Raw genomic sequence first — 13852 nt, 5'->3', positions numbered from 1 at the left:
GATATTTATATAAATATAGGTAATAAATGTGACGATATTTTAAATTATAAGAAACAATACCACGTAAAAATTTAATAATATTATTAAATGTGTCCAAATTCAAATAAAAGTTGCTGGAATTGAATTAAGCACTTATTACTGACGTAATAGGCACACCAGCTACATACTTTTATTCATAGTACTATCTTCATTGTGATGCCTTTTAAAAAGGCAAGACAGATTTTTTAATATACATACTTATAAACTAGTTGGTAAGGGCATGAAAATAATTTAGATAACAATAAACATTTTTATTGACACCTAAGTATTATACATAGTAGGAAATATAAATACAATCTTCAGCTATACAGCTTAAATCTATTTTTACACCAACAGTTTGATAATTTCTGATTAATGCTAATAGAACCAATATGTAAATAAATATTCTTAAAAGAAAGCTTTCTTCTATTACTATGTTATAATGGAAAATATACTTTGAAGCCTCTACTTATATCATAAACACTGTGAGTATATGTTACCAATACAAACTATGTGATGTTATTTATAATGTAAACCTTTGGTTTCATATTTAAAAAATCCAATATGTTTTATAATTCTAAATAAGATTCCGTCAAGCAAATATTATTCAGTTTTCAGTATTGTCAGTACACTGACAAATACACAACAGTATAATTGAAATTAAGTCTAAATGAAACCGAAGTTATTGGTTTATTGCATTTAAATGAATTCCTAAGATATATAACACATTTTATGCACCTAATAAACATAAAATGCTTATATAGAATAGCTACACAACTTAAACAAATATATAATTCTGTTCTTAAACATATCTAAATGACACAAAGAACAATAAACAATAAACATAAAACCACCAGCTAAAAAAACATAACAATTGAACTTATACCTAAATAATTGAGATTAAAAACTATGTATTAAGAAAGTCCTATCCTTATCTTTTAACATGGACTTTTATTGAGCTACATTTTATGATTTTTTTCTGAACATCCGAGTTTCAATATTAAATTTAGATTTTCTTATAGTAATAAGCTTTTAAGAATAGAACCTTTGATTATATATGTGTCATAGAACAATGCAACACATTTATCACATATAGCAATGGTCCAACATTAGACAGAATAATTTACAATTTCGGCTCTCCTACAAACATTCTACCTTGAAAGTAATCAAATGTTTAAATTTTTTATCTTTTTAAGTTCCATGAATAACTTTAGACTTGGCTATATTCATACATTTATATCAAAATAAATGTTTTTGTTGTTTATTTGCCATCTGTAGCTTCTATAATTTTATTTTATTTTATAAAGGCAGTTAACCTGGTCTTTCGACAATATCTCCTAGATTACTTAACAGAATCACATTTTGTGATTTCTCCTTACCACTAGGCTAGGATATAGGTTATTTTAATAATTATTAAAATAAGAATTAGTCTCAAAATAGCATGTTTATAACGGCCTTATGACTACGTAATTTCGTTGTACTCTATGACTATTTTTTTAAACGGATTCAGTCAGTAGAATTAATAAAGACTGTATGTTAAAAACTATTGTAATATAAACTACATATGTTGGTTGTGAATTTGTGGGTAATTTTTGACATACATAACTAAACTGATGTCATGGCAGAAACAAAATAATCTATTTTAATAACAGCAATGGGCTATTATGCATAAGGAGTATTTATTAAATGGCAGGCAGTATAAAAATGTCTATACTATAATAAAAACTGTCTTTGGACAAAAGTAGTTAAAGTGATTAAATTAAGAATGGGCACAGCTTAAGTTGAGTAACTACTTTATACACTTTAGAAAAATAAACAATTAATTATTTTCTATGGTTACCAAGAGCAATCCATTTATACAAACAGAAAAAAAAACAAATGGTAATTATTTTCAAACTAAGTTTTACCTTCAGGAATCAGCCGATTAAACATATTAATAGACGCCTGCGACTTTTGACAAATTAAACAATAATGTAATAAAAAGTTTTTCACAAAATTATCGTTTCCTCACACTCACTATATTTTTTGGGAAAAAGTAACCTATCACCGTCTCTTTCTTTTTTGTATCAGTGAGTTCAAACAACAATATCCAAATGTTCCTTAGGCGCAGGCGCCAATACATGTACTTGTTTTGTTTTACCCGCGTGATACACTTGACCTGGACCAAATGGTTCTAACCGGGGATGCGCGGAAATATCCTTTTTGGGATCTGTAAAGCAGATTTATCATTTAATATTAAACACAATGGTATTCTCACTTTAATGCCTTAATTTTTTCTTATTATTTCAAACTTCTATGCTTGTTGGAAAACAAACATAAAAACGGTAATAAATATAGAAAGCAAAGTGCAATTATGTCTATTGCATTTGTATAAGGCTCATGCGGTGGCGTGCGTAGTCGTGAACACAAATCAAAGAGGGTAGACCAAAAATTTCAATGAATGTATTTCTACCCTCTAATCTGACACATTAAACACATTGTATTCACAGCAAGAATAATCAACTATAATTCTAATAATTTTTTTTTTATTAATGGTAGAAAATATTTACTAACAGAAATTAAAATTATGTAGTTTACCTTTGGTATTAGCAGCGATGTATTTGGACAATCGGACGGTTGGTAGCGGCAGATACCCTGCCATGAGTGGCATTACATCTAATGTTACGTTTTGAGGCTCGCCGGTGGACGAATCTATTGTTATTACACCTGTAATAAATATTGATTTAGACTTCAGACTTCAGGAGACGCGGTTAAAACGATTGTATTTATAACTCGGCAGAATAGCACACCTACCTACTGGTAAATATGGTAATAAGTACCTCATTATCAATTGTAATAAAATTTCGAAGTCTTTGTAGGGTAGTAACTAAAAAAAATCAATGGCACCACAACCTTTTAGGCTAAGACTTCTGTCATTTTTCGCGAAAATTTGTTTTTTTAAGAGGCAAGAGAGTGATCAGCATTCTCTGCCTAACTCACTTCCCTGATTTAAATCTAAGATGCCGGTTTCCACACGAATTTTCCTTCACCGAATGAACCCCTTTTAAAAACGCACATCGAAATATATGTGGTGCACAGCAGGGGATGAAATCTCCGACTTTATCTTTGAGTGACGCACGCTAATGTCACTAGATTAATTAATGATTAAAAAAAAACTTTTTTACCGGATTGAAGCTATGTATATTATAAACTTATAATTATTTAACATAATTTAATTTTTTTCCGACGATTCGCATGCTTTTCAGCAAGCAATACACAAGGTGTTGAATGTCAAAAGTACGGCTGTAGAAAAAGTTACATTATCTGTATTTATTTCCCCGTAGTTGATATTGACTAATAGATGAAAAATTAATCTTACCTGCAGTTCTCCCTAAAACTGCCCACATAGTCTGATCAGCCAGCACCTCATACATCAATGATGTGTATTCAGTTTCATTAACCTAAAAAAAAAACATTTTGACTGTTTCTTCTGTATAATGTACTTGAACTAAGTTGAAGAGAATCTGATTAGAGTTCAATTTCATTTTATTTAGACCATTTTGTCTCCGGCGGTTGGTCTTGGAAGACTGGTTATTTGAACACCTCTATATTTCTTAACCCTGATGGAACGGATGTCCGACATGGCCGGAGTATCTAGAGAGATGTAAGAAAGATGGACGTAATCCACCTCTCAATAATAGCTTAGAGGTTTGAAATATTTCTAAAAAAATTAACTAGAAAATTTGACGTGGTATTTGAAAAAAGCTAATCTGATGATATACCACAAAATGCCTTAGGGTTGCCTGGAAGAGATCGCTTGTTAGCGATAAGGCCGCCCGTTGCATCCCTTGTAATTTATATATATTGTGTTAGTCGTGTTTCTTTAGCAACGAAGTGTTAATAAATAAATAAAATGCAAACCTACCCTCTGAACACTCAAATGTAGACAACACACTTGACTTGCTCTGCAGAAATCCGATCCTTTTCCCGGTTCCAATTTCGTACGTATAACGAACAGTGTCGTACAATCTTGTATGTCAATCGGGCACGTGAACGTACGTGAAACCTTTTCATCTTCCAATCGGTATTGAACCGTGAATATAGCCTTCATAGGACCAGCTTTAACCAAAGGATCTTTCAGTAGTTCCCACATAAACGATGCTGTTGTACCATCTGATGATATTTTCTGAAATTTTAAATAAAATATTCTTACTTTTACATAAAGTTATTGCAGAAATATGTGTTTTACAAGTATATGATTTTTTAAAGCTTTCACGTCTAGTTTTCTATTCTGTTTCTTAAACTATTAAGTTTAATAATAGCTTACGAATACATACTGTAGATATACTAAAAACTAACTTACATACCACCAACCTACCTTATTAAATAATGAAGAGAGGAATGGTGAGTCTAGCTACATATTGTATAATAAAATTATATATTTTTTTCCTACTTAAACCTTATTATCTGATTTTTATAATAAATTATGCAATAAGTATTTCATTCTAAATTAAAAATATTTATATAGAAAACCTTTTTTTAAATGAGTTGATAATGCGCATACGCAGGCCGTCGCCATGGAATTCGATATTAACGCGGGGACTGTGGGGTTGGGTTAACACTCAAATCCCTCTGCTATTCATAGGGGTAGCGAGACCCCGTCAACTGACAAACACGACTAAAACCACCTCAGCCCTTCACACGCCCTTCAGATGGGTCCTTGGGGTTCGCCAGGCATTCTACCCAAGTTAGAAAACCTTAACAACACTAATTAGTTATTAAATTAGTTTTCACTCACCATATCATCATGTGCTTTTGGATTAAGATTGGACACAGTAGTGTTGCCGTCACACTCCAACTTAGGCTCTGTCAGTACCAGGTGTATGACATGTCCGACTGTAGACTTTAGAGTGACATGGACGAACTTTCGAGTATTGGAGGTGAGGAGCCTCCATGCAGCTATCATAGGAGGAGAGAAATGTAATGGGACCTCCATTACTGACTCTAACCAGGGGCAGGTTAGCCACACCTGGAATAAACGATGTTAGATCAATATATATATATATATATATATATATATATATACAAGTTAACAAAAAAAAAATACATATTTATTTATTAAGACTTCGTTACAATATAAAAATTGAACATAATTAAATGGAAAGGAGGGCAACTGGCGGGCTTATCGCTTTCGAGCGATTTCTTCCAGGCAACCACATATATTATATATGAATTTGTTTATGAATTAGAGTATTATTACAATACACCTACCAACTTAGATTGTAGTCTTCGAAAGTAAAAATAAATCAGATACAACTTCTTTAGGTCTTGGCCTCAGATTTCTGAATCTGTTTCATGATCATTTTTAAATCTAATAGGCAAGTACGTGATCAGCTTCTAGTGCCTGACACACATCGTTGACTTTTTGGGTGTAAGACATGTCGGTTTCCTCACGATGTTTTACTTCACCGTTCGAGCAAATATTAAATGCGCACATAGAAAGTCCATTGGTGCACAGCCCGGTATTGAACCTACGACCTCAGGTATGAGAGTCGAACGCTAAAGCCACTAGGCCAATACTGCTCATACTTTCGAAGAAGTGAGATTTTTCTCATATTTTTCGTTAAAGATATTTTTACATACAATATATTAAAAGTAGTATAGCCATAGACTCACCGTGTGTTCAATACTTTTTTCTCTCTTTGGTAACAAAACAGCGAACAGTCGTAAAGGAATTTTTGTAGTATGAAACGGTTCTGATGCTTCTACTGGTATCGTTAATTCCCGGGATAGTAAGGAATTCACTCCATATCGGAGATGAAGACCCGATGAGGCTTTAAGATGTATTGTTGTATTCTAAAAAAAACAAACACACTCTAGCCATTTCTTAAGTGGTTATAATATGTATAGGCAGCGTGATGGATTTTTTTTTCAAAGAAAAAATCATTTATTCATATAGGTAACACAATGTACACTTATGAACGACAAAAAACGAAATGTACATAAAATACTTCTAATTTTACATTTACTGCTTTTTATTTAAATAATTAGACAATGTTTATGTTATAAAATTCTCATGCCTTATGTAAAATACATAAGTTTTAATATCTAAAATTGAATGGCTCACTTAAGTTAAACTCAAATTACAAATAAGTAGAATTTTTTTTTCGAATAGCCTTAGCTATCAAATTGCACGTTGGTAAACACTAACAGCAATTATTTTCTTTTTTACACACATTACCCAAACATAGTCTATGCTTGAAAACGAACTTTTTTGAGGATTCCTACAAAAAAAATTTTTTATGTACTATTAATTTTGAGAGCTTTTCTTACTTTAAGCTGTACGTAAGCAGATTTACTGCATTACGCCCCTAATGTATATTTAGATCTTTTTTAGAAGTGTACATATAGATAGTTGCATATATTGAAGTTCTTACCTCGTCCATCCTCGAACAACCATTAGTAACAACTAGCTCCATATCGTGTTCCAAACCCGCAACTAAATCCTTCTTGGGCTCAATTTTATTCAAATATACGCTCACGCCTTGTGTTATCACTTCAAAACCCATTTTGGAACTTAACACATCAGATATAAAGTCTATTTTCCCCTCGACCAATAAAGATATTACACCCAGCTTAAATACCCCGCATTTGGTCGGTATACACTCAAACAATACTTCATTTAAACCTGGTGTTATTATAAAATCAGTACACGTTAGGTAAAATTCGCAGTTAGATTTGACTTGTGGTACTGGTTTACGATACTTTGTGCTGTCCGATCGTTTTAATATCATTTTTGGGTTCTGACACTCTATAGTGGCCTTTTGAAGGGATTTATCTTCTTTAAAATGGAGTTTCGAGGTAAACTGCATTGGATCTAATAGAGGATTCTTGGGTTTTAAGTCATCCAGTCTTATACTGAAAAGTATAACACATTTGTAATCGGTTGCAATATTTAAAATACAATATAAGAACCGCTCGATTTGTTAAGTTATAAATAATAGTTCTATAGGTATATAATAGGTTTAGTCACTAACGACGGCAGCATGACACCTTTAAGCAACATCTGGAAGAAAGGAGGAATTGGTATCAAAGCCAAATTCAGATTTATACGGGTTCTAGTATTCCCTATCATCTTGTATGGAGTAGAACTTGGACTATCTTGGCTCGAGAATAGCAAAGGATTGACGCCTGTAACGCCGGCAACAGATTAGTAGAAGCTACAGCGACCTTGGGAGTTTCGGGCAGAAGGCAACGAGAAAGCACTGCTCAACAGTTTTCCCTATTAGTCAGAAAAAGTCTAATAATATGGAGACACGCTTCAAGAAACTGACGACCAACCTCCAGTAATGGAGAGGCACTAAAAGAAAATAAAAAAAGACCAAACGCACCAATATATCGATCCTGACCCTACTCCACAAATGGAGTTGCCAATCATATGCCGACAAAGAATTTTATCATATAGCACTAACACTTTGGATGAAAACTTGGAGAAACTGCTTGTGCTTGGTAACACAGAAGGCAAAAGATAATGTGGCCGTTCACCAACCAAGTGGATCATTCGAGGTAAATGACTCATCGTCATAAAGATGAAAGGAAACATGGAAGGATGAAAAGAGGCGCTGGACAGAAATCGGTGGAAACAGTTTGTCCGCTCTGACATGAGCTACTGAAGAGAGATAGATAGATTTAGTGCCTTTACCCGTTTTACCTTGGGGAAGCGAGACGAAAACTCATTATTGGGATCAGAATTGCCGCCGGTATATTGGAAGTTAGAACTTGGATAGGCTTAATATAGCTAGTTTTAATAAGAATAACACGCTAAATATCAACTATTTTCAATAACTGATTATATGATTTATATACTACAGAGAATACTGAGTTTGACCAATGTCCATTCAGAGTTTTATATTTTAGATGCAAGTACAGTGTACAGTGAAGAAAAGCATTGTATCAAACCTAAGGATAGTGTCAGAAGGCTAACCTATAAATTATAAATAAAACAGATATTTACGTTTCTCTTATACCCAATTAGAATGTTACGGACTGCATACATACATAATACATAACATAATTTCTAACATACAAACACTACAAAATAAATTAATAAAATCATTATTTAAATAGAATTTTTTAACACCGACTAATAAAATCTACCAAGAAACCAAAATTATGACAACTAAACAACTGTATGTATATAGCACCTGTATCTTGATAAAAAAAATTTTAAATAACTCTATCCATAGTTGCTTGTCGTTTAAAAAAATCAAATACACAACGACACGCAATACTCGTCGAGCGAGTTTGCTTATCTTGCCGAAGCCGCGTACAAATTATTTGAAGAAATCTATTAGGTATGAGGGTTCGCAATTATTTAATCAATTACCATCTCAAATTCGCAATATTGGAGTGTTTGACAAATTCAAAAAGGCATTAAAGATGCATGTTAGAATGAACATAGCTGACTAAAATTGTTACGGCTAATGGCGACGTGTATCTCGCTCGTATATAATATATATATATTAATATTAAGTTTCTCATGTAAATAAAATATTTCTGTTTTGTAATGAGAAATAAAGTTCTTTAAACATTAAACATTTTTCATACAATATAAGTACAACGCGTGGCTGTGAATCACTTACCTTGTACTAAAACTAGAAACATCATCACTAGACTTCTTCGGACTAGCCTGTATACCTAAATCAGTCTTATTTTTCACCGGCGTCTTCTCTTCACAGGGGTCTATGCAAATGGTCGCTTTCGTACACACCACGTCTTTTGGGAGAACACTCTCAAAAACCAGTTTACATTGAACTTTATTCTCTGTTATATAACCACGTTCGGACGGCAAAAGGGTTGAGGAAATCAGTCGAAAGCAATCGTTCAGGTCCGTTTGGACTGAATCTTTATCTGTGAGATTTTGTTTGATCGATTTCATCATTTCCTCAAAGAAGAAATTTCTTACTAGGATCTCTAGTTCAGCTGTACTTGCAATCTTTGCTGATAGCGTAGTGTACCTGAAAGAGATTTGTGGAAATTGGTTATTAAATATTTATTTATTCACACTTCGTTGCAAAGAAACACAAATGACACAATACATAAAAATTACAAGGGATGCAACGGGCGGTCTCATCGCTAACAAGCGATGTCTTCCAGGCAACCCTAGTAAGAAAAGTAAAAAAAAATAAAAATGATGAGTGCAAGATATCTATAGAACATTACTCAAAGAAAAACAAAAAAAAATAGAATATATATAAATATATCTATGCTTAAATATTAATAATATAATAAAAATAATGCTTAATATATTAATTATCAACCTGTCAAAATCATTCATTTTCTTAGCAGCGGCGACCAATTCGAGCCTCGTTTGAGCTGCAAGTTCATGCCAGCCTTGTTCCTCATAAGACCTTAGGGCGTCCACGAGAAATACAACCGCTTTGCTTGTCTCACCCAACTCCGAATAGAATGCCGCTAAGTCTCTACCAATTTGACGAGCAAATCTGCAAAAATATATAGTTATAGAAGCATTTGTTAAATAGCTTTTCATATAAATCAACTGAACCAATTTCAGTTTAAAAGGTAATTTAAACTAAATTATTGAATTAATTGTATTAAGATTTAAGTCGCAGCTCTCTCAACCACTAACGATTTTTAGTTGGATAAAAAAAGGCGCTACAATCTCTTTAGGTCTTGGCCTCAGATTTTTGAATCTGTTTCATGATCATTTTTAAATCTAATAGGCAAGTAGGTGATCATCCACCAGTGCCTGACACACGTGATTTTTTGGGTCTAAGACATGTCGGTTTCCTCACGATGTTTTCCTTCACCGTTCGAGCGAATGTTAAATACGCACAGAGAAAGAAAGTCCATTGGTATACAGCCGGGGATCAAACCTACGACCTCAGGTATGAGAGTCGCACGCTGAAGCCACTACTGACTAGGCCAACACTGCTCTTTTTCTTTTTCTTTCTGCTCTTCTTTTAGTTGGATATCCATATTTTTACGACACAGTTCTAACGGTCCGATAATACAAAAATGTATATTTCTTAAAAAAAAAATTGTATGAGTCACATAAAGAGGTTATATAAGCTTAGCTTGTTTATATATTTAGTTCTGTGGAGGAAAAGACACCAACAGCAAGACTTTGCTTTTTACCGATTCTGTAAACATATCAAATACTCTTGGACCGTATATGATGCAGCTGACAGCTAAAAGCTAAACTCAAACTCAAATCTTTATTGCATTCCTTATATAAATATTTTACACGTTATAATTTATTACAATAAGGACCTTGGTTAGGCACAGCAATGTTGTGGGAGGGCTCCACCATAGTTAATACATTTCTATTCTTACAAGATACATTATTTATTTGCATAAACTTAACTTTTATAAAAGAAATTAAAGTCTATCGGTCAGTTACTCTGTAACAGTGTAAACACTTCTTATATAATAATTTCCATAAAGATTTTCACCTTCTAATTTGACATGGTCTATGGTCGGTCGGTTATCAGTACTCATAACATTTTGGTTGTTAAGTAGAGATTGACTTTTGACTTCTTTTGTAATATTTTAACTTGTTATCATTTATTTATTTATTTATTACATTACATTGTTGATATTCGTTCTTAAATACAAAATACAATGATTTTTAATACTATTCCCATTTAAGCTATGCCTTGGGCCGATCATTTATAGTACTTAGTACTTAATAACATTTGAAGTGATGTTCCTGATGATCCTTTATATAACATTATTAAGACAAACCTTAATCTTCCAATATGCTTATACGTCCCCATAGCCAATTCAGCTAACTCCAAATAGTACTGCTGAAAGGATGTACTGCTGCATAAAGCTTCCTTCAGCCTCACGGTTGGGGACTTATTATTTGTCTCTGTATCCCCCATTCCGGCTGACAGCATTACAACTAGGTGGAGTTGTTCCGAAGTAGGTTCCGGAGAACCAGGTAGTAGGCCACACAGCTTGCCGAGCTCGTGAAGCTAAGAAAGTAAGTCAAGTTAAAAATATTAACGGATCAGAATGTAGTTTTCTCAAATAGAGAACTGTTTTGGGTTAACACTGTGCAATTAAACTTCTGAAAACTGTACATAAATATTACATGTTCATACTTTTAATATAACAAAAATCTGACCCCATTGGCAGCGCTAATTGTCAATGTGAATGTGAAAGGTGAATGAAAAATGATGTTTTTGTATTTACGGCTATACTATTTCAATAAATTTCTTATTGATAGGATCTAGATATCTTATGTGTTTTGTCAATAGTATGGTACCTTATCTTTAGCATTATGCAACAAAGGAGCTTGCATATCAGTGCAAGCTTCACAAACGCGTAACGTTTCAACGCAAGCCAAATGTGCCCAACACGCCGAAGCGCCATCTATTGACGGTGCTCCCAGTAACGATAACTCCACCAATGTATTGTGTACTGTGCTTATGCAGCGGGATGCGACCTGAAACAGTATATTAAAACTTGTCAAAATCTGTGTGTGTATGTGTGCAGTAAAGTCAGAATGTATAATATCTTCAATAATAGAGAATGATTATAAATATTTACATTATATGAAAAACAGTCTGAAAACTTAATATAATAACAGGGCATAATTAAAAAGGTGCCATTATAACATGTTTTTGTCTGTTATATTGAATATCATTGGTTTTATGTAAAATCAAAAAAATATATGTATTAAACCCTGGACCTGCAAGCTTATTCAATAAACCAAGTACTTAACAAACTACAGATGCAGCTGTTTAAAAGAAGTTAATCACCTTTGGAGCCTAGGAAACAACTGTAGTTAATTAACTGACATAACACAGTCATGTGGAAAACAATTTCATGTTAATTACTGGAACTTTAATGAGAACAATTGCATTAATTTACTGTTGTTTTTATAAAGGTTAATTAACAGACAACTTATCCTAGATAAAAAATAACTACTCATTCATATCTACTGTTATTACAAAATAACATATAGAATAACAGTTTTATTATTAAATATGTGTATTAAATAGTTAGTACATGTTTTGTACTGATAAATGATATTAATGCTTACCTCCTCAGGTTTTTCAGTAAGTAATAACATGGCACTCTGTCGTTGAAATAAATAGCTCCTAAAGTCTAATAGAGAGGCTTTTTGTTTAATTATAAGTTCCCTTAAATGCATTGGCACGGTTGTTGTCAGTCTGATGGCTTGCCATGATGTAATTTGTTGTTTAAATATGTCAAGCCATTTAGGACTTTCTGTTACATTAGAATTGAGTACAAATTGAGAAAATAAAGCATCTAACTCATCATATTGGACTAGTGCTTCTTCATATAATCCAAGCATTTCAAGCACAAATGCTAATTGCTCCTGAAATAAAACTACCATTTTAAGCAGTTTTTGTGAAGAGAATTATTTCTTATAAATAATGCATTAATTACTAATGAATACATTATGTCATATAATATATAAGAGATGAATGAAAACAAACCTGCAAAATAAAATATTTACAATAATCCCACTCTGGGTCATTTCTTTTTTCTCTCTGTTCTCTCATATACTCCTCAAACTTATTTAATGCTTTATTATAGGATACTAAAACTAAATGCCGTAATTTTGCAACTAGTGCTCTCCATGACTCTGCACTTCTGGCCTCTGACTTAATAGGATTAATTACAGATATAAATCTATCTTCTGTCTGCTTTATAGCAAAATCTCCTTTAATTTTATCGAGAACTGTTGTTCTTGGTAAAAGTTTATTTGTTTTCCTTATATCGTAAGTTTCCACTAAAACAATCATCCAGTCAGATATATTATTTTTTTCTAATTGTTTAAACCATACTTCTATATCTTCTCTAAGAGTTGTTTTGTAATATTCTATATCCTGTAAGAATATTGTTTATAATTATTATTTGACTTTTACCTACGATTTAAATACTATTTATACATCAATATACATGATTTATTTGCACTTATAAAAAAATTGTGTAAATGAAATCAATAGTCTTATTCCTGTAGAATTACATAGAAATATTTTTCTTACCACACAATCAGTCCAATAAATATGTAATATAGGACGTTTCAATAAATTTAGTTCTGACTGTACTTTGTCCTTATTATATTTTATGAAGGATGCCTCTAAATAAACAAATTTTGTTATCCTCCCAAAAGACCTTCGCCATTCACAGGAATCCTGGGGAATTGCTGCAACTAACGGAGCTTCCAGAGTACAAAACAAGTTCCAGTCTCCTGCGCCTAATAATATAGATTAGTATAATTAATAATGACCTCTAAAATAGGATAAAGAAACATTTAGTTGTCAAGTTTTATAATAACTTACATGTTATTATTGGTTTGTTTTGCATCCCGTCTTTGTTTGTTGTAGAGCTATCTACACCCTTCATTTTTCATCATCAACTACTCCGCTTATTTCTATCTACAATACTCCAAAATATTACTTCGTCAACAGGATAAGTCCACCCACGTTATATTTCATTTGGATAGAGGTAATCAAACATGTTGGACTTAATAAACCTACCGAACCCTGATAGTAGAAGATAAAATCAAGGAATCTAATTAGACGAAATAATCAAAATTAATTGATATTTCTTAGAGAAATCCAGTGTTCATTTTAAAAAGTCAAAACTCAAAACGAAGTCAAAATTCGGGACGTCGAGACAGTAGACGTCATTCATAAGTGACATACCTTTGATTTTATAATTTATAATGTGAAATATTATTTATTCATGTTTGTCTATTCATTTACGTTTCAGTTTGCATCTGTGGTTAACTACTATATCCAACAAGCACATCACTCAATTTAATATACGGCTATTATGTTTCTTACAATGC

At 32.5% G+C, this 13852-nt stretch overlaps 1 protein-coding gene across 1 annotated transcript; it reads right to left on the bottom strand.

Moving 5' to 3' along the window:
• Nucleotides 1–275: 275 nt before the first annotated feature.
• On the bottom strand, nt 276–13663 carry LOC110994477 (trafficking protein particle complex subunit 10). The gene is made up of 15 exons (XM_022261121.2): nt 13341–13663; nt 13044–13255; nt 12492–12884; nt 12071–12370; nt 11291–11470; nt 10765–10997; nt 9318–9500; nt 8640–9014; nt 6435–6915; nt 5674–5853; nt 4796–5026; nt 3923–4183; nt 3377–3458; nt 2596–2724; nt 276–2227 (listed from the first exon to the last, which is right to left on the bottom strand). The coding sequence occupies exons 1-15, from the start codon at nt 13402–13404 to the stop codon at nt 2094–2096; spliced, it is 3438 nt and encodes a 1145-aa protein (XP_022116813.2). The 5' UTR covers nt 13405–13663; the 3' UTR covers nt 276–2093.
• Between the last annotated feature and the right edge of the window lie 189 nt (nt 13664–13852).

Source organism: Pieris rapae, chromosome 14 (assembly GCF_905147795.1).
Source record: "Pieris rapae chromosome 14, ilPieRapa1.1, whole genome shotgun sequence".
In the NCBI taxonomy this organism is placed as follows: domain Eukaryota; kingdom Metazoa; phylum Arthropoda; class Insecta; order Lepidoptera; family Pieridae; genus Pieris; species Pieris rapae.
The sequence above is the reverse complement of the archived record's forward strand: the minus strand, read 5'-3'. Positions and strand labels throughout refer to the sequence as shown.